This window comes from Thermobia domestica, unplaced genomic scaffold (genome assembly GCF_964235325.1).
Source record: "Thermobia domestica unplaced genomic scaffold, izTheDome1.hap1.1 HAP1_SCAFFOLD_234, whole genome shotgun sequence".
NCBI classification, from domain to species: Eukaryota; Metazoa; Arthropoda; class Insecta; order Zygentoma; family Lepismatidae; genus Thermobia; species Thermobia domestica.
In genome coordinates this window covers 78,544-99,692 of record NW_027655953.1, presented here as the reverse complement: position 1 = coordinate 99,692, position 21,149 = coordinate 78,544, and the positions used below count along the sequence as shown (strand labels likewise).

At 34.4% G+C, this 21,149-nt stretch overlaps 1 protein-coding gene across 1 annotated transcript in view; it reads right to left on the bottom strand.

Annotated features, from left to right (window-relative positions):
- The window catches only part of Coq6 (ubiquinone biosynthesis protein COQ6, mitochondrial), a 57,486-nt gene that overhangs the window by 19,789 nt on the left and 16,548 nt on the right, over positions 1 to 21,149 (bottom strand). The window contains exon 5 of the mRNA XM_081747426.1: positions 15,813 to 15,928. Within this exon, the coding sequence (XP_081603552.1) occupies positions 15,813 to 15,928 (116 nt within the window). The remainder of the gene's footprint in view (positions 1 to 15,812; positions 15,929 to 21,149) is intronic.

The following is a 21,149-nucleotide window of genomic DNA, read 5'->3' as shown; positions in this document are numbered from 1 at the left end:
CTTGTTTTGTAATGTATAGTCGTAATGACTGACGGACAAGCATGTGAATACTTCTATGTATATACCATGACACGTGTATAGCACGTGAAGGAGCGGTTTGTATAGCGTGAAATTTTCTCAATATTGAAATCGAAAGTGATAGAAATCCATTATCATTTCCGGTTATAGTAGAGAGATTAAAGTGAAGACGAAATATCATCTTTTGACGCTTAATTGAGATACTTCTTGTATCCACTACTGTTTTCACTCTATAACGATCAACGTTAAAACTGGAATTGGATCCAATTTCCTGCACAGGAAATTGCTTCGCGCTATATATTATGGTTTTTATTGTATGACGATCAATGATTAATCCAAAAGTGGTTTATATCCAAACCTTTCGTTTGAAAAGATGTTTAAGAGAGATGGTACTTATTCTAAATCGATTAAAAAAATAAAATAAAAAATAAAAAACTCTTCTCGCTACCTCTTATCATTTTTGATGTGTGTAAATCAATCAAGCCAGCACACAACCAATAGGTAACCTATGTTAATTTGTACAGCTTATATATTCATATTTCTAGTGCCGCTATATGTAATATGCAATTTAGGTTTCTCCATGTCATTTTGTTTCCTCTATTGTATATTATTTTCAATTTTTGTTTTTGAAGTGTTTAACTATTTTTCTTTTTTACTTAAGTAGTATACTCTTTTTTATGTGTTTCAATACTTTTCTTTTAAACTGTTAATATTTTCTATGTATTGTTGCTTTTTTTAAAAAAAAGAATGTATGCACGTGGTTAAGTGCTCGGAGAAGCCTGCAGAGCCTTAACTTTGCCACGTAAAAGACGTCATAAATAAATAAAAAATAAATAAAGCTGTGGTAGATTTCCACCGCTTCCCGTTGTAGCAGAGAGTAAGTGAGAATAAATGGAATGTAATCGTTAGCAGAAAATTATTTCTGATATTTATTACCGTTTTTGCTCAGTTGTGATCTACGTATAAGCCGGTAATGGTTTATTCCGGTTTGAACGCTGCCTCTGTAAGTGAACTCTATTCCTAACTTTTGATCCTCCCCAACAAGCAGTCCATGAAATTTTTACACATGGGCAGGATAAATATATAACGAAATTTTGATAAATCAACCTCTTCAGTAAGATTGCTTCTTCTTGTCTACAAAATAAAAGTTGATCTCTGTTTCTATCCCCATCAACATTCGAAAAGTTCTAGAGGGGGGGAAAAGTTATCCCTCTTTGGGATGAAAATTCTCTTCGTCAAGGGCGCATAATTTTTCGTCAGATGGGAATCCCTGGCATTCCTTGTCAATTCGCAAACTGGGAAGAATAAACGCTTTAACTCATTTTTAGTATAATTTGATACCACCCATCTACCCTTAAAAAGGAAAAACAAAAAAAATCTCAGTTCATTCGTTACTTTGATGTTTCGAAATCGTCTCCTATAAACGATGATCAATTGTCAACTTTCTAAACCATGACTTCTAAAGAAAGAAAGGAGGAAGGAAATAAATCATAAAATCAGAAACTATAAGCCAAGAAAGGCAGAGACTTTAAATAATAACAATAATATACAATAAAAGATTACGAGAGAAATACAAACAACAGAAAACAAATTAAAAATGCATCAAGTCATCACGACCAAATACAAAATAAAAAAAGTTTGATACAAACTAAATTATAAAATAAAGTTACAACATAACCTCGATTCAATAACTATTAAATTAAGCAAAATGTATTATTAAGAAATTAAATATATTGAACGTAATAAAAATAAACAAATTACAAAGATATTAATAATACATATAGACAGATATAAACAATGTAGGTAAAACAAAAACAATGAAAATTCAATAGACAATATACCAAACCATGGTGAATTTTGTATATTTATTAAATAAAACATTCCAAATATTGTTTTTTTGAGTGTTGTAAAATTCGGATCAAATAAATCAATTTTAAGAGTTTTTTTTATTTATTTATATTGTCAACAGTAGTAAATAGTGGAGAACCAACCAATTGATTATTACATAATATAGAACGGTAAATCCTAGACTTACAGGGGAACTTTGATATATAAATATTCAATTAAATTCACTCTAGCGTGTATCATATCATGAATAAATTTGATTTGCCTTAAATTTCGCCGAACTTCAAGACCTAGTAAATCCAGTTTAGCAAGAATCTCCCTATTAGTCATATCGTGTAATTTAAATTTATATTTTAACCAAGCCAAGAAAGAAATCTGGACTGACTCCAGAACTTCAGTGATACTAGTAAGATTACGATTCCAAATTAAACTAGCAAATTCCAAATGGGATCGAACATATGCACAATATAAGATTTTACATGTTGGAATGCCTTTAAAATCTCTAGCAACCCATTTGATGAGTCCCAGATTCCTTCTAGCCTTGGAAACCATGGTAGAAACATGATGATCAAATGGTGCCTTCCATTTCAATTCAGGCAGAGCATGTACCATCACCATCTTAAATATTGTTGAAACTTTTTTTTATAGTAACAAGACATGTTTTTAAGAGACCCATATTTTTTTGTTTTGTCGAAAAAAATTTTCCCGCCAAGTAATGGGCCATCAAAGACGGGGAGTGCAATTTATGAATTGTAGAAGACATGGAAAATGGTCAACTTCGGAGCCTCACCATTCGGCTATGGAGACAGGTAGAGTTATAATTCTTGTTGTGGTATGTACATAGGGATATCAATAGACTATATTTTATTATAGTTTGGTTTGCTCATGCATATCTTTTTGTACATAAATTAACAAATGAACGTCAATTTATCTGAAAAGTCGAAGTTTGCGAATTTTTTTCGAGCACTTCCGGTTCGGATTTTAAAATTCTGTTTTCACGGTTGGTAAGACCTGGTTACCCGCTTTCCGAAAAAAAAAAATTTGTATCGCTTCTGTGTGTAACCGTTTTGTCGCAAAAAAATCTAGAAATTGTAAAATTTTCAAAAATCGCCATTTTTGGGCGCCATTTTCTCGAAAACACCATGTTTTAAAATTCTGAAATTTTGTCAGATGGTTCAACTTTACATGAATAATAAACACACCAAATACCATTCTCGACCAATGCTTCATGAATTAACTGCAGCCTTTTAAAGTTAGCGAAGTTTCGTTAACTTTGATGTCACAGTTAGCAACACTGGGAACAATAAAAGTGCAATGATTTGATGATGTTTGTGGTTCACATTTATTAAATGAAGAATGAAAGGTTTTCTTGACTGTTTTTTTTTTCTTCATTATTTTGATCAAGAAGGCTCTGTGAAATAGTAAAATGGGCCTCTCCCTAATCCTTCGTTTTCTTAAACCGAAATAATCTGAAATAGAAATTACGATTACGAAACACACAAATTTTAAGTTTACTTGAAATGGCCATCCAATAAATTCTGATGATCTACAAAAAGCCTGAACTATTACCTCAATGATGATTTGGAATGCTCCAGACAAAGTCTCAATTAAGTGCGATGTCATTACAGTGATCGAAAAAGGACAAAAAGTTTAAAAAATCGAAACGTTTTCTTACGTGTTCCAAAGAAATTTACTGACTTTTTAAACAGAACAATCCCAACATAAGAATGGGTCACTCGGAATTTTGCAGTATTCGACTAAAGTGGGTCAGTCCGCAACCTGCGAGGGAAGTGTGTATGTGTGTATTGTGCAAATTTTAAATTAGCTGCTACTGCATTGCTACAAATCAAAGGTGCAGCCTGTATTGAAGCTGTCATGAGTGACCTATTTCCTTTAGTAGTATGATCCGTAGAAAATGACAACTGTCTTCTTCAAGAATGTGGTGAATGTCCTGGAGTGGAAGGAATAAGTGTGGAGTCTTTAATTATTGATCCTGATGAAAATGAAAGTGTTACGTATGCCATATGAGAAAAAAATAATCTCGTTAAAAAAACTGACACTTTCTGTTTTCGTATCGTACATTGCTTGTTTAACTGTAAGAATTGTAATTCATGACTACATCAAGAATTAATTGCTACCGAAAAGCACCGTGTAAAATTTCAAGAAACAAATTCTATTTTACTTCATGTGGACTTCGCTGAAAACTGGATTGTTATTCTGCAAAGTAAAATTCAGAGTTATCACCGGAATATGAAACAACTGACAGTTTTGTTGTAATAAACGACGATAAAACACACGATTCGGCTAATGTACTCATAGCCATAGACAAGATTCTAAAAATACTCGAAGAAAAGCGAAAATATACTTTATAGAAAAAGGTTTGAATACGAGAAAATAAGTGTCTACAATTTCTCAAACCGTGTCAGTGATTTCTGATGGTGCTGCATCCCACTTTAAAAATCGATTTCAGATGTTCGAGATGCAGACAGGTCCAATAAAGCAGTGGTTTTGCAGTAAACCGGCCACGCATGGTCTCTGCGACGGTATTGAAGGGGGGGGGGGGAGGTGTAAAGAATGTGGCAACGCGACATAACCTTAGGCAAATACAGATACACAGTATTAAAACCGCAGAAGAAAAAAAAAATGAAATGAAATCTTTAAGTTTTACGTCCCACGATTATGCCGGTTAGGCTAAAGGAGACTGTGATTATGAGAAATGAATGAAATGCAGAAAGTGGGAGGAAACGGGATAACCCACGAGCACGGTGTTTGTCCACCACAAAGCCCACACGGCACGATCTGGGATCGAACCAGGGACCCCAAGCATCGGAGGTGAATGCTCTACCACTGAGCCACCGCGCCCCCACTAAAACCGCAGAAGAATTCGTGAGTATAGTGCAAGTACAAACTCCGGGTATTACTCTCGTTTTGTTGCCTGGAACTGAATTCGACGACTTCCGGAAGAAAGAAAAAAAAAAAAAAAGGAAAGTATGCGACCGGTAACTGGTATTCAACGAAATCATCTTTGGCTTTCGGAAAATGGCAACGTTTTTATTGCAGTAACGGGTCACCATGAACAAACTTCATGCTTCCCCCAAAATCGAACTTTTGCAATTCAAAGTGTAGATTTAAGAAATTTGCAAAAAGGAACTTTTGTTACATACATATATGTATGATAACCAGTGGTGCGTAGCAGAAATATTATGAATAAATCATGATTTACGTGAAGTTGAAGTGCTGTTTATGCTTCCACATGGACGTTCAGCATTTGTGACTATAGACAATGTGCTACTCAGGGGCGGATCCAGGACGGACTTCTGGAACGGGGAGGGGTATATTGCTACTTAGAGCTACGAGCTCCAAACTCTGAGATCGGTTTTATTTATATATAAAATAAAAAATTTTCTTCCCCCTAGATCCACTCCTGGACAAGTTGTGAGTGAGCCAACACCTATTGGAGCACCTGCACGGTTACATGCTATTAGACACCAATCAAGCAAATGATTGGTCCATGTAAAAAATAAAAAAAATTTAAAAAAATCAGTGAAATTTTGTTTCCGAAGACCATTTTAAGTAAGTGAACTTGAAATTTGTGCATTTCGTAATCGTAATTTCCACCTCAGATTATTTCGGTTTAAAAAACGGAGGAGTAGGGGGAGGCTCATTTTACTATTTCAGAGAGCCTTCTTGATCAAAATAATAATTAAAAAAAAAAAAGTCAAGAAAACATTTTATTTTTCATTTAATGAATGTGAACCACAAACATCATCAAATCATTGCACTTTTATTGTTCCCAGTGTTGCTAACTGTGACATCAAAGTTAACGAAACTTCGCTAACTTTAAAAGGCTGCAGTTAATTCATGAAGCATTGGTCGAGAATGGTATTTGGTGTGTTTATTATTCATGTAAAGTTGAACCATCTGACAAAATTTCAGAATTTTAAAACATGGTGTTTTCGAGAAAATGGCGATTTTTGAAAATTTTACAATTTCTCGAATTTTTTGCAACAAAACGGCTGCACACAAATGCGATACAAAATTTTTTTCGGAAAGCGGGTAACCAGGTCTTACCAACTGTGAAAACAGAATTGTAAAATTCGAACCGGAAGTGCTCGAAAAAAATCGCAAACTTCGACTTTTCAGATAAATTGACGTTCATTTGTTAATTTATGTACAAAAACATACGCATGCGCAAACCAAACTATAATAAAATATAGTTTATTTATATCCGTATGTACATACCACAACAAGAATTATAACTTTACCTGTCTCCATAGCCGAATGGTGAGGCTCCGAAGTTGACCATTTTCCATGTCTTCTACGATTCATAAATTGCACTCCCCGTCTTTGATGGCCCATTACTTGGCGGGAAAATTTTTTTCGACAAAACAAAAAAATATGGGTCTCTTAAAAACATGTCTAGTTGCTATAAAAAAGTTTCAACAATATCTGACATGGTGATGGTACAATTTTATATTTTTTTGCCTGAGTTGAAATGGAAGGCACCAAATAGTAACTTAGAATCCATCATAACACCCAAGTCTTTGTTGATTGAAACAGCTTGAATTGTATGCTGATTTACTGAGTATGAAAAATAAGATCTATTCGTTTTCCTAGAGAACGATAATATCTTTATTTTGTTCATGTTCAAGGGAAGTAAATTTTGTATGGACCGTTGATAAACTGAGTTAATATCGGCTTGTAATTTAAGGTGATCCTGATTACTTACTATTTCTGAAAATATCTTCAGATCATCCGCGTACAGTAAAAAGGGACATTTCAAATAATCACCAATATGATTGACATATATTAAAAATAATAATGGACCCAAGTTACATCCTTGAGGAACACCCGAAGAAATCTTGTACACAGATGACTTGCAACCCATATATCTAACTACAAATTTACGATCAAACAAGTAGGAAGCGAACCAAAGTATCAAAGATTTAGGAATTTCAAAGGAATGAAGTTTCTTAAGAAGAATATAATGAGATATTTTGTCAAGGCTTTAGCAAAGTCAAAATAGATAGTATCGATTTGACCACGATTATGCGCAACAGGAGAAACCAATGTCAAAAATTTATTCAAATTTAGTTCAGTTGATTTACCCTTCAGAAAACCATACTGTTCGGATATAATACAGTGTTCGACGGAACTATAAAGATAATTGTAAATAAGCTGATCAAAAATTTTAGGTATTACATCAAGAATAGAAACAGGTCTATAATCAGTTACGAACCTTCCATCAGTTTTCGGAATTGGAGTTACAACAACAGTTTTCCATACATTAGGATAGAAATGATATGATAAACTTCAATTAAACAATGATGTCAAAGTTGGTGCAATTATTTCAGATATACCTTTAATTATAAAAATCGGAATTTGATCAAGACCTACAAAAGCTTTAAAATTTAAAGATTTAATAACATTAGTTACCTGTTTAGTAGAAAAGAATATTTGATCACTACAAAATTGACTGGCCATAAAAGTAACATTACCATCATTCACATTAATATCATCTTTATGATAAACAGCTACAAATTGTTTGTCCATAGCTTCAGATATCAGTTGAGGATCAGAGAGCAATTCGTCGTCAACTAATATTGCCTTATGTCCATCGTTAGCATTTATTATTCGTATACTTCCAAAATCTTTTAGGATTATTTTTAAACTATTCTCAATTTTATTATAATATTTAGTTTTATCAATAGTAAGTTGCTTCTTAGAATCAGAACGAAATTTAGAGAATACATTATAATCTTGAAGAAATTGGGTTCTTTTATACTTCTTATAAGCATTTTTTTTTTTTTTTTTTTTTTTAAGCAAGTAAATTAGATTACGAGAATACCATCTCGGATATTTAGAAATTGATTTGGTTACTAAAGGAACATTATTCCTAATTGCATTCAATATAACATCATTAATATTTTGAGCAACAATATCAATATCTGGATTCAACAAAATATTGGCCCAAGGAAGCCCTTGGACTTCTTTATATAAAAAAAGATAATCACCCTTTTGATATAACAAAAAGCTATCACTTGATATCTCCTGTATTAGAGATGATAATTTAACAATAATCTCAATCGGATCGTGATACTGATCGGGCGGAACCAGAGATATTACAGAATTATTAGATTGAACATAGGTGTTGTACAAAATTAAATCAAGACCAGACGTCCCTGAAACAACGTTCAAATTCATATCATCTAAAAAATTAAATAGAATTTTAGCCTTGATTTTAGAATAATAGTTTATATCATTTGAAAGATTTCTATTCGTCCAGTCAACTTTGGATATATTAAAATCACCAATAATCACTACTCCATAGTTCAAAAAGTTCACTTTGGAAACAATATAATTAAGATAGTTCGTAAAACTTGTAACTGAATAAGTTGGATGAAAATGACAGCATGCAACTAATAATTTTTTCCCATTAAACGTATCAGTCTCAATCCAAACACACTCAATTTCAGATTCCAAGTCAAATCTTCTAAGACAATTTATATTTGTTTTAATTGCTAGCAAAACACCACCACCTCTGCTACACTGATCAGTAATATAATTCCTATCGGAACGAAAACATTTATAAGTTTCAGGAAAATAGTCATCAGTATGTTGTTTATGATTAAACCATGACTCAGTTACAGCAATAATATCAAAAGAACACTCGGCAACAGAAAAAAAAATTATATTACTTATTTTTTTTTCTAAGTCCTCGAACATTTTGATACAAAATATGGACTTCCATATTGAACTAGTTATTGTTATTAACATTATTTATTAGATTTTCAGAATTAGTTGTTAAAAGTTTGCCATAAAACGGATCGATTAATATTCCACTGGGTCAAATCGTAGGATCATTAATAATCCCAAAGTCAACTTCAAACACTTCAACATGAAAAGAGGCATAGGTATCGTATTTAGTTTTTAATCTAGAACATTTGACATAGGTTACATTTCTATCACATCACACATCAAAATAATAATAATAATAATAATAATAATAATAATAATAATAATAATAATAATAATAATAATAATAATAATAATAATAATAATAATAATAATAATAATAATTATTATTATTATTATTATTATTATTATTATTATTATTATTATTATTATTATTATTATTATTATTATTATTCAGTGGGATTGAAACCATGTTCAAAAATTCTGAATCTGAACACACAGAATGAACATTCCCGGCTATCGAAACAATTGTAAAAATATCTTTCAGTTGTATTGATAGCGAAGGAATTCCTTAACAACCCGTCTTGTCCTTTACGTTTTTCTTTCTGGTAGAAAAGTGTGTGTCTTCTGCAACTACAGTCATGTCCAACATGATTGTCGCATGTCTATAAACATGTTTTTATAGCAATATAATTTGATAACAATTTCACCAGGTATTTCTTATAATGTTAGTAGGTGTATAATGGGAAAGACATGTATGTGGTAAATTTCATGTCACAAGAGCAGTAAATAAGAACAATATAACGAAAAAAATATTTTCTTGTTCACTTAGCAACATTTTGTTTTACTCATTCTGATTTTCGTATTTATAATTTTCCTATGAAATTTACAACAAATATACATTTCCTGATTATACACATAGTAACAGTATTAAAAGTAGCTGCAAAATCGTTATCAAATTATATTCCCACAACAAGACAGTTATAGATATGCGACAATCATTTTGGACATGACTGTACAACAGTTTCCTGCATTAGCTAAGGTATTATTTTGTTCTCAAAGTAACATTGCATTAAGTAACAAATTGAGGTGAATATTTCAAACAGCGAGGTGTGTTGGGAATGCTTCACTACTCCGACTCTCTCTCCTCCGAACGCAATATTCCCAAATTTTCTATTTTAGGGGACTTAAAACCAGGGTTGTTGGTTTTTCCCCAGCCCAAAATTCCCGTTTTTTTTTGGGGGGGGGGGGGTAAACACACACAGAAACCCACAATAAAACCCAAAAAGGCCCACCTCAAAAATATACTTCAAAATTTGAATTGAAATAATAATCTTACTGTGATTATAATTACTTTCTTTAATCTTAATTCTTAGTGTATGCCTAGTTTTCTTTCTTTAATTGTACTTCTTAGTGTATGCCTAGTTTCAAAATTGGCTTAAAATATGTATTTACCACCAGAACAGAATACCACTGAAAACAAAAAAGATTTGCGAATCATCCATAATGAATTTTCTTTGCGCACGATCAAATTCGCTGTAACAGTGTTCAAGATCTATGAAAAGAATCTTGTTTGTGCGCGCAACACGGGAAGCGGTTAAACTGTTTTAAATGAATTTTTGGATGCAGTTATTACGTACCTTGAACTGGATTTTTAATCATGTTACTTTGATTAAAATGCGTGTCAAGTTAAAATATTCTGTCAAGTTAGGAAGATGACATTTTTTATGTAAACTTTCCATTAAAAGTAAGTGGAGCCGTGTCCCAGTGTTTTTGAGTTTCCATTTTAAAAGGGGAAGCGTAGCAAATTCTATAATTTGAGAGCGATGTTGCCTGTTGTTTCTGATCGCATCACACGGGGAAACGGTTAAGCAGTTTAAATGAATTTTGTAACATACAGTAGTACCTACCCTGAGCTGGGATTTTCATATTACTCAGATTCAAGGGTGTATCCTACGAAAAGGAGTAGAAGAAGTTTAAAATTCGAGGCCCCCAAGTTAGGAAGATGAAACTCGGTGGCTGTGATCGCATCACAGGGAAAGGATTGAACAATTTAAAATGAATTTTGAAACACAGTTCATTATTATTATTTATTTATTGTGCTACTTTGATTAAAGGACACATTATAATGGAAGTAATGGGGGTTCAAAATTTCAGCCAAAATTACACTCGTGAGCACGTCAAGGTAGAAAGATGAAATTCGGTATATAAACATCTCACTAAAAATAAGGGGACACGTCACTTTGTGTTTTTGAAAATTTCAGTTTTAAGGGAAGAAAGAAGGTATTTTCTACGATTTCTTTCTTCACATTTAAATCGAAAATCTCGGTTGTTTGTGATCGCGTCACGAAAAATGGTTGAACAGTTTGAAAAGAGTTTTAAAACATAGCACTTACCTCAAGCTGGGATATTATCATGTAAATCTCCTTAAAGGGTCTATCCTAAGGGAGAAGGGGGTTAAAAATTCATGCCAGAAATAGGATATGCCCTTTCATTCATATTTGTATCCTAAGGGGAAGAGGAGGCTCAAACCTTTTCTTTCAGTCTAATTCTCCCCGTGCAAAGAACGAGCACTTCAGCTAGTATGGAGTCAAAAGTAACACGGCCACATTTTCCTTGTTTTTGTTACATACTTGCGTATTAATATAAACAGATAAAATGTCTTTTTCCATGTGTCACAGGGGTGTAGCCAGCAGGTTTGTGTAGGAGGGGCCCGTCGTTTTTGAGGGGGGGCCAGCTACAATGTACAAAGCCAAAAATACGTGTTGCTGCTAGGGTTTTTGAGGCCTGAAAGAAAGGAAAATTTGGTTTCCTTCTGGAAAACTAAAAACACTATTTTAGCTTATTATTATTATTATTATCCATAAATTATATTCAAGATAGTTTTTATTATGCTTAATCAAGAACTACTGCCTGGGACCAAACGCTATACTTTTGTGCATAACTGTAAAGGTAACCAAGAAAGTTTTGTCCCTTTTCGTGGAGGTCTGTGTTCAATTGGACCTTACACCGTGAGTTGAATGTGAGTGGAGATACGGCGAACGTCAGTTGTTGGTGTGGGTATATCCAACATACTACCTGGTTCTGGCAATTCAGATACACAGTGAACTTACATGAAGACAGAGGCAACATGGGACATCCACAGAGCGTCATAAGAGCATGTATGCTGAACGATTTCAAATGGAGGTCAAACGCCGCTGTAGCGGGACAGAAGATATGCCAGGCCTTTGATGAGGGTGTCGTGACGACGCGGACAGTGCAGCGATGGTTTAACAAGTTTAAGGACGATGACGAAACACCCGAAAACACCACATGCCAGAAGACCAACACATGTACAAAGAGGAACTGGGACTACAATTCAGTGTGTGGAGAAACCATTCGGCAGCACATCCATCAACTTGGGAAGCACTACAAGTTGGGTCGATGGGTCTCACATGTTTTTGACTCCGGGCCAGAAGGCAAAGCGGCAGTCGCCTGTGTTTATTTACTGTTTCGGAGCCATTTCTGGATATGTGATAAAAAGTGGGTCCTATACGAAGCTCCACGGCGCCGTCATCATTGGTTAGCATCCCATGAACCGATTTCAAAACAGCCGAAACCAGCACTGTACCAGAAGAAGGTCCTTCTGTGTGTTTGGTGCATCGTGCATCGGGAACTGCTACCAGCTGGTCAGAGTATCAATGCAACTGTGTAGTGTTAGCAGTTGAGCTGTCTCAAGAAAAACTCAAACCTCTGGAGCCATCACTTCTGAATTGCAAATGGGTCCTCGTTTACGGGACACCGCTAATTCCCACTTGGCTAGGATGACTCAGGACACCATTCTCCGCCTTGGATGGGAAACAATATTGCAAACACTATATTCCCCGGGTATTGCACCGTCGGATTATCACCTGCTCCACTCTTTGGACAATCACCTTAGAGAACGCCTGTTCAAATCCCTAGTAAAAGTCAAATCTCTAGTATGCAGCTGATACCTTCTTCGTTTCACGGCCCACCAAGTTCTACCGCGATGGATTCCATGGCCTTCCAGAACGTTTTCAGAAGGTCGTCGATGCTGAGGGGACTATTTTTGATCTTCCAGGTTAGGTGACATATATGTTCGAAGGTGGTGGGTGAAAAAGCGACAGAACTTTTCTTACTTACCTTTATATTTAAATTGAAGACCTTGTATACAAAACCTATCTACACAAGATTGATTTTCTTTCAAATTTCACTTAATTTCTTTACGGTTTCCTGACAAAAATACTTATTTATTATTTGTGACTAAAAAACATAATTATTTTATTACACTGAGTAGAAATAAAAGAGAGAGCAAATGAAATCCAAATTGAATAAAAACACTGTTTCTCACCAAATTTTCCATCGTCTATGTCTTTTAAAACACTTGTTAAAGCATATAAAAATATACTGTACTTACAAATCAGTTTAGTACCTTCGTTTTATGGCTGTATTTGTAGTACCTTGTTAAAACGTTTGTCTTCAAACTGTCAAATATAAATCGGAGTAAACTGTGTAATCTGCTGTCACAAAAAAGTATCCTATTTTTCGATCGGTATGGAAAAACAATATTTCTCCATACTATTTTACCGTAAATTATTAATTGTCAATAAAATTTGTTACTTTTAATGAATGAAGCGAGATAATTTTACTATGATGTTTTAAAAGCTGGTCGTTTGGGGGGGGGGGGACAGGAAACCATTTGGGGGGCCTGGCCCCGATGGGCCCCCCTTGGCTACACCCCTAATGTGTCAGTTAATTATAAATCAAGAATGATTCACTTGAGTAAGGAAATTACAAAAATACCTTCTCAACACTAACGGCAATCAGATTGTGGAACTCCCTAATTCTTCTTGCGTATCTGATGGAATATGTTAAGTACAGTACAATGATTGTATGTCACAAACCCTAAAATCGTAAAATCTATTGTAAGAAATCAAATTGGCAGCTGAAAATGAGGAAAAAATCGATTTCTAACATTTCAGCTTTTTAAAAAAGAGATTGGTTATTTCTTTTAGAAAAACAAGATCAATTCAATAAAGCCAGTTTTTTTTTATCTCTGGCTTCTGCACTTGAGGTACTATTCCAGTATTTGTCTGGCGTGTTTTGAGTGAAACTCAGAACGGCTGGTTAAGGAATTTGAATCATCATAAGTGTAAGAGGGGCTTTTATATCTATTCTGTATTACATAAAATTATGCACCTCTTCGTTACTCTAGAAAATTGTGAACTTCCTTCTTTCTAGAAATCGAAATATAAGCGAGTGTCAATGGTGCAAAGTGCGTTCCAAAGAGCACTTTCTTTACTTTTTTTGTTATTTCTAAGTTTAGTTCAATGTCTCACGATTATGCACCAGGGCTAAAGGAGACTAATGATATGGACAATAATGGTGGTATGTCGAAAGTGGTAGGAAACGGGAGAACAGAGAACCCCGAGAAAACCCATGCACACGATGTTTGTCCACTACAAAACACACTTGGCGAAAGCTGGGATTGAACTAGGAACCCGCGCCAGACGTGAACATCGTGGTCCCACAAGGGAATTCCATAGTTGCATGTGTACAGTAGAACATGAAGGCTTAAATGGTATTTTAAGTAGGAATATGACTTTAAATATACGTACAAAATTTAATAAAACCCAATATTACCCAATGAAACACAATTTTGCCCAATAAAACCCACTGGGCTGGATTTTTGACAACTCTGCTTGAAACAATTCAGGCGCGCAAAATATATTTTGGAGAAGTGTATAATCCATCTTTTTCTGCTTACAGGGCACATTCTGCAACTCACCGTTTTTTCTACAATAAAGATTCGAGAAAAATATTCATACAAAGTTCCTACGGCCGACAGTTTCAAAAAATCAGTTACTCTTGTATGCATATGTGTTTTTGAAATATTTTGTGCTCACAAGTATCCGAATGATCACTGTACGAGTCCCAAGATCGATTTCCTGTAAGTACGCATGACCTTCGGTGGTGATATACTATTGTAAGGCAATCTAGAACCACCTGAATTATATTATGTATAAGATATAATAAATAGCAAAGTCCACCTTAGACAGTCAGAAATAACTGCGGTGGGAATTGACGACCTTCCCCCCCGCCCTCCAAACTTTTAACTTTCTATACTAAGAGCGAATCTGGTTTCCTATTCACATTGTTAAAATGTTGGAACTGAATACTATGTGGATCACAATATCATGCATTTGTTATAGAAAATTCTAATCTTTCTCGATTGCACTTCGCACTGCCGTACACAAAAGGTACTTTTATAATAAGCTTTTAAAGAATAGAAAAACTGCAACCCCTAACATGAAGTTCGAAAAAGCAAAAGTCAACCAGTCTGCGACTTGAAATTGGGTTAAGTATAGTTAGTATATCATCACGAGTTCCTTACCTTAACTCTACTCTACATGTAATATTACACTTTTGCTCTCCCTGCGTGTGCCTAGTTATGCAGCCAAAATATCAATCGAGTCAGACATAACTTAAAAGTAAAATAGTAAAGTTACTTTCATAAGCCAAACTTTCCTATGGACTCAATATGTGTGCTACACCAACTTTTCTCTAGCTTTATGTTTTCATAACTCATTTAAACCAGAAAATAACAATATCTCATTTCGTCGATAACACATTATCTTTCAAATTGCAACAATTATTCATGAAGAGGTGAAACATTGTCACATTGGTTTCATTTCATATCAACATCAAACAATCAAAAATTCATTGAAGCACACCATATATATATAAAGTTTATTCGGAATCAATAAATAAAATCCTAAATTAAAATTTTCGAGAAACGTGGCGTCTGTCACAATCTTAGTAGCTCTCAATTTATTTTCCTTAGAAAGTTAGGCATGCTTTCTTTTCAGTAATTAAATTTATGAACAACGAAGGAAATGTAAAAGAAGGTAGTACTAATCACATTCTTTTTATTGTTCACTTAATGATTAGTATTACAAGCTAAATTTAGACTCTTATTGATTGCTCAAATCATTATGGTCTGTCTACTTTGTAATCTATAAGGGTCAACAAAGAAATTCAAAATAATAACAGGAAATTCAACCTATTATTAGTTTATTAACTCTATTCCTAAGGTTATGCCAAGAAATGTAATGAAGATTAAGCTCCTACAGTAAATAAACCCAGACCCATAGGACAGAGATGAGTGTGTAAATCTGATAATTGCAATAATGAATATTGTGTTATTAGTGAGGTAAAAGTAAAGTTCACTTTGTTGAAAAAGAGCAACATACCTATGTCACTGCCACAATATACTGCTTCAGCTAATATTCGGGTCAGACATTCTACATCACCAAACCCTAAATTCAATCCCTGACCTGCTAAAGGATGAACTCGATGTGCTGCATCTCTGAAAATTGAAATCCATAAAATATGTTAATCTTTATTATATAAACAACATATAACATAGTTGTCAAGGTCACAATAGCTATTCCACCACTACTTACGTTTCAGTAAATAGAATAACCAAGACTTCGCTGTTAATACACAATATATATAATTCTTCAATTGCTTTTTGTATTTACATATCAATATTTCAATAGTTAATTTTATATTTGCTTATTACTAATTACGAGAAAATATTTATCACAAAGATGTACTGAAAGCACACTATACGCACTTTCACTAAATGCCTTCGCCTGATAGCGAAGAGAAGTAGCAAAACAAAACAGAAAGAACAGAACAGTAGATGTGAATTCCTCAGAGGGCTCCATATCGGAATGCAGCCGTATGATAATGTTGCCAGATTGAAACAAAAAAGAGTTTAATGGGAAAAGGCAAAATTAATGAGACGGACAAGGGCACTGGAAACATTAAAAATAATTCGAGAATTAAGACATTTATATACGTACCATTATTTAAAAAGAAAAGAAAAATACAAAATTGATAAAGAAAAATATGAACACATAATCAAAAAGCAAAGAAATGAAATAATGTTATATAGAACAAGAACTATCTACGAAAAATAATAGTAAAATGAAAAAGATAAAAAAAGAAGGTGTAATGAGGTAGGGTAAGGATATAGTGAAATAAGGTATTGTATATGAATTAGATCCGGGGGATGATTTACAGATAGAATGGTTGTGTTGTCCTTTTTTCTTCTGAGATACATGAAATTGAGACAGGAAAGGTTCTGTGGATATTTACGCGGAACATGAGTCGAATTTATTGTTGTGATAAATAGTGTGCTCTGAGACAAGCAGATAAATTTGGGTGCTGCAAGAAAATCGGTGATTGTTGATGGCATCTTTTTCGGTGTAGAAGAGAAGTGTTTCATCGAGAAATTTCTTGTAATGTGAATTTGGACGTTGGGTGACTAGAGGTAAAGCCTTTTCGGTAAGGTGACCAGAATTTTAATTTGTGAAAACAGGACACACAGAAATCGCGAAGAATTCCCAGATTGCATTTCGGGCAACAGCAGTTTTTTCAAGTTACAAAATACACAAGTAAAGTTGGTATAACAGCATTTTGTAAGTAATACCTAACAATTGCCAGTTTCAGGCACAGCCTAAAATTTCCCAAGAAGTTGGTACTAAAATAGATCTATACACAGCAATTTTAACGAAAGAGTGTACAACTTCCTCTAATCATTTATATTTTGAATATCAATTACGGGACACTTTACTCATATTTGTTGAAAAACGGGACATTTACGCGTCCCGTTTGAGAACCAGAGAAAAACGGGACAACGCTTGAAAAAAGGACTGTCCCGGCTAAAACAGGGCGCCTGGTCACCTTATTTTTCGATTTCAGGAGAGATGGGGAATATAGGATAAGCAAGATTCGTAAGGAAAAGGAAGTTCGAAACAAAGGATTTTTCAGTAGCAGGGTTTAGCTATCGGTGAGATCTTTTGCACGATTGAATAGTTTGCGAATAACATTACTATTATCACTAGTATTGAAAATTTTCCGGTTCACGAAAAGTTGTTTCGCGTGTTCGTTGTACCTACATTATTATTATACGATAAATTTTATTTGTAACAGATATCGCATGAATAAATAGTTCCATAAAGTGCAAAGTTTATTTTTTTTTTTATTTCTGGAAAATATGATGAAAAATTAATGTACTTTATCCTTACAATTCACCTTTAATCATAGAAAATCATAATATCGACGTTTCATTAGTTTCATAGTTGTAATACGATGTTTTCTCATATTAGGTTGATTTGAGTTTAGATTTTTTTCAGCAGCGAGGTTATATGAGATATGGAACTATAACTTAACGTGGGAACCTAACCACATGAGCTCATTCAGAAAATAAAGTTAATTATACTTAATATAGTTTGTGCAGTTCTTCCAGTTAAAAAAGGAAGTACAAAGCTGCAACCTGCAATGAGTAACTTCATTTTACTACGTTAAGGAATAGAGAAAACAACTTTTAACACGAACTCTTCTATAGGTACGAATTCAATGATACACAAAAGTAAAAAAGTGAATGACTGGATCGAGACTCGAATCGGGGATCTTCGGCGTACCGTGTCGAGTCTTTAACCAATACGCTATCCACTTCGCTCCCAGAAAAGCTATACACTCTCACTTTTAAAGTCAGTGTTCTATCACTCAAGACAACATGGTTTGTACCACAATTTCCTGTTGTGCTTGGACAATCCAGTGTCCATATTCAGAACACCTCTGACGGTTGTATTATCATTATATTAACGAATGGAGAAAACAACTGATTTTTAACACACCAATCCTTGTATAGGTGCGAATTCAATGATACAAAACGACTGAAATGTCCTTTCCAATTTAATGTTATATTTAAATAACTTTCATAGAAATATATTATGATTAACGGTTTCAAACTATCTACTTAAGTCACAGAATAAACCTAATGTATAGTTCTTACTTTCAAAACAGGTGTATATATCTCCATGGTGTCCCGGAACTAATCGTAAAAAATGAAACCACAGATTCCTGGCACCAAAACAAGAAAAAAAAAGTTAATATGACCTCTAGTCTGGAAGTGGACAGGAGCGGCGCTAGACAGCTTCAAATATGGGGGAAAGGAACTTGCCGACTTACGAAACCGCATTAAAAATGCGTATGAACAGTTACGGAACACACTGGGAGTGATGGAATGCATTCGAAACTCACGATTAGCACGTTGCATAGACGTGGGAGGACAGCACTTTGAACATCTTCTGTAGGTACGTTTATTGTTAGCACGTATGACCTAGTAGATTGTAGTGCTACTCTGCGTAGGATACTACGTTACAAATAAAGTACATCGTTGTGGATTCTGCCTGTTATTTCATTACATTACACGCCTAGTTATACTTGTCCTTATTTTTATCCTCTATCTGGTATACCACTTTCCACTGCCCCATGATATTATGCAACCATGCTAATTAATCTTTGCTCTGACTCCCATTGTACACTCATGTCCAAAATGATTGTCACATATCTATAACTGTCTTCTTGTAAGAATATAATTTGATAATGATTTTGCAGGATACTTTTAATACTGATACAATGCGTATAATCGGGAAATGTATATTTGTGGTAAATTTCATAGGAAAAGAATTATAAATACGAAGATTAGAGTGAGTAAAACAAAATGTTGGTAAATATACAAGAAAGTTTTATTTTCGTTTTATCGTTCTTATTTCGCTTATGACATGAAATTTGCCACATACACGTTTTTGCCGATTATACACATACTAACATTATAAGAAATACCGGACGAAATTATATCCCTACAACAACATATTTATAGACATGCGACAATAATTTTGGACATGAGTGTACATGTGTGTGCAATCGTGTCATGGATAACAACCTTTTTCTGTATGATTTTAATCTTTACTGCACCGTTTCAATACCCCTGCCGTATAGACATTCCGTGAATCCCTAAATGACGTATGGAGCATCTGGTGCAGTTATGTAACATGCGTTTAACATGTCAAGTCAAGATTATCTTTATGTATTTGAGTCAATCCATTCTAAGTGATCAAGCATGTGCAGCTCGACCATCTCCAAAAAATCTATTTTTTTCATGAATGTTTATCCTATATCAGGGTACTTCAAAATCACAATTAATTAATTTTTACGACATCTCATGGCGACACAGGAGCTGGCGCCATTTTGCGTGTTTTCGATTTTAGGCGTTTACGTTGTTTTGAATATATCAGCATGCATTTGTCCTACCAAATTGAAAATTGCTGGACGTCTCCAACTCGTGCAGAGCTAAGACTTTGATCTCTTAACATTTTTTCCTAAAACCACTTGAAGGGATGATATCAGGGTCTTCAGTAGCAACATGTTTGGACATTGAAAACATGTTTGGGAAGAGGAAAACTGACGTAGAGGTCTGAATTTGTGTGTGCATGTAGTCCGGGGACATAAGTTAATACAGAAAAATTTACAGACCTGTAGCTGCTCCCAAAGACCTGAAAAAAATCGTAAAGTTGGGGAATTATGCCAAATTAGCGTATTTCACTGTCCAATATCTCCAATGGTCCTGGATAAAAAAATCTGAAATTTTGGGAATAGTTAGTCCTTTAGTATATCATAACACAATAAATCGCGTTGTGTGTTTTTGAGCAGAAGGGGGTCAAAGTATTAAGTAATGACGTTTACATTCTGCAGTCAGTGTTTACAGCGAGTAAGTGTTCACTGACTGGAGGATGTAGATCAAACGAAAGGACAACAGTCTCCTGCATGAGTTGACAGTTAAAACAAGTACAAACATGATTGAGTATCATTGATATAGCAAGCAGGAAAAGCAAGGAGTACTTACGGACTTTTTGTCAAGGGTGCATTTTGACTTTCTCGCCTTCTGCTGATAGCGGCATTCTTCACCAGTGCTGCTGTGGGTGTGACAAGACAGTGTCACAACTAGAGGAAACAAACGAGCTTGAGAGCCTTGACTGGACTAACCGTTCATCCTACTTTATTTTACTTCACAACAACAAATTTCCAGTAGATTTTATGAACAAAACACCTCATAGAGTATGAAGTCATTACTTAATACCTGTACTTTGACCCTCTTCTGTTCTGTTCAAAAACACAAAACGCGCTTTGTTGTGTGTTATGGTATACTAAAGGACTAACTATTCCCAAAATTTCAGATTTTTTTATCCAGGACCATTGGAGATATTGGACAGTGAAATATGCTAATTTGGCATAATTCCCCAAATTTACGATTTTTTTCAGGCCTTTGGGAGCAGCTACAGGTCTGTAATTTTTTGTGTATTAACTTATGACCCCGGACTACATGCACACACAAATTCAGATCTCTACATCAGTTTTTTCCTCTTCCCAAACATGTCTTCAATGTCCAAAAATATTGCTACTGCAGACCCTGATTTCACCCCCTACAAGTAGTGTTAGGAAAAAAAATGTTAAGAGATCAAAGTTTTAGCTCTGCACGAGTCGGAGACGTCCAGCAATTTTCAATTTGGTAGGACAAATACATGCAGAGATATTCAAAACAACGTAAACGTCTAAAATCAAAAAAACGCAAAATGGCGGCAGCCGTTGCGTCGCCAGGGATGTCGTAAAAAATAATTAATTGTGGTTTTGAAGTACACTGATATAGCATAAACATTCATGAAAAAATTAAATTT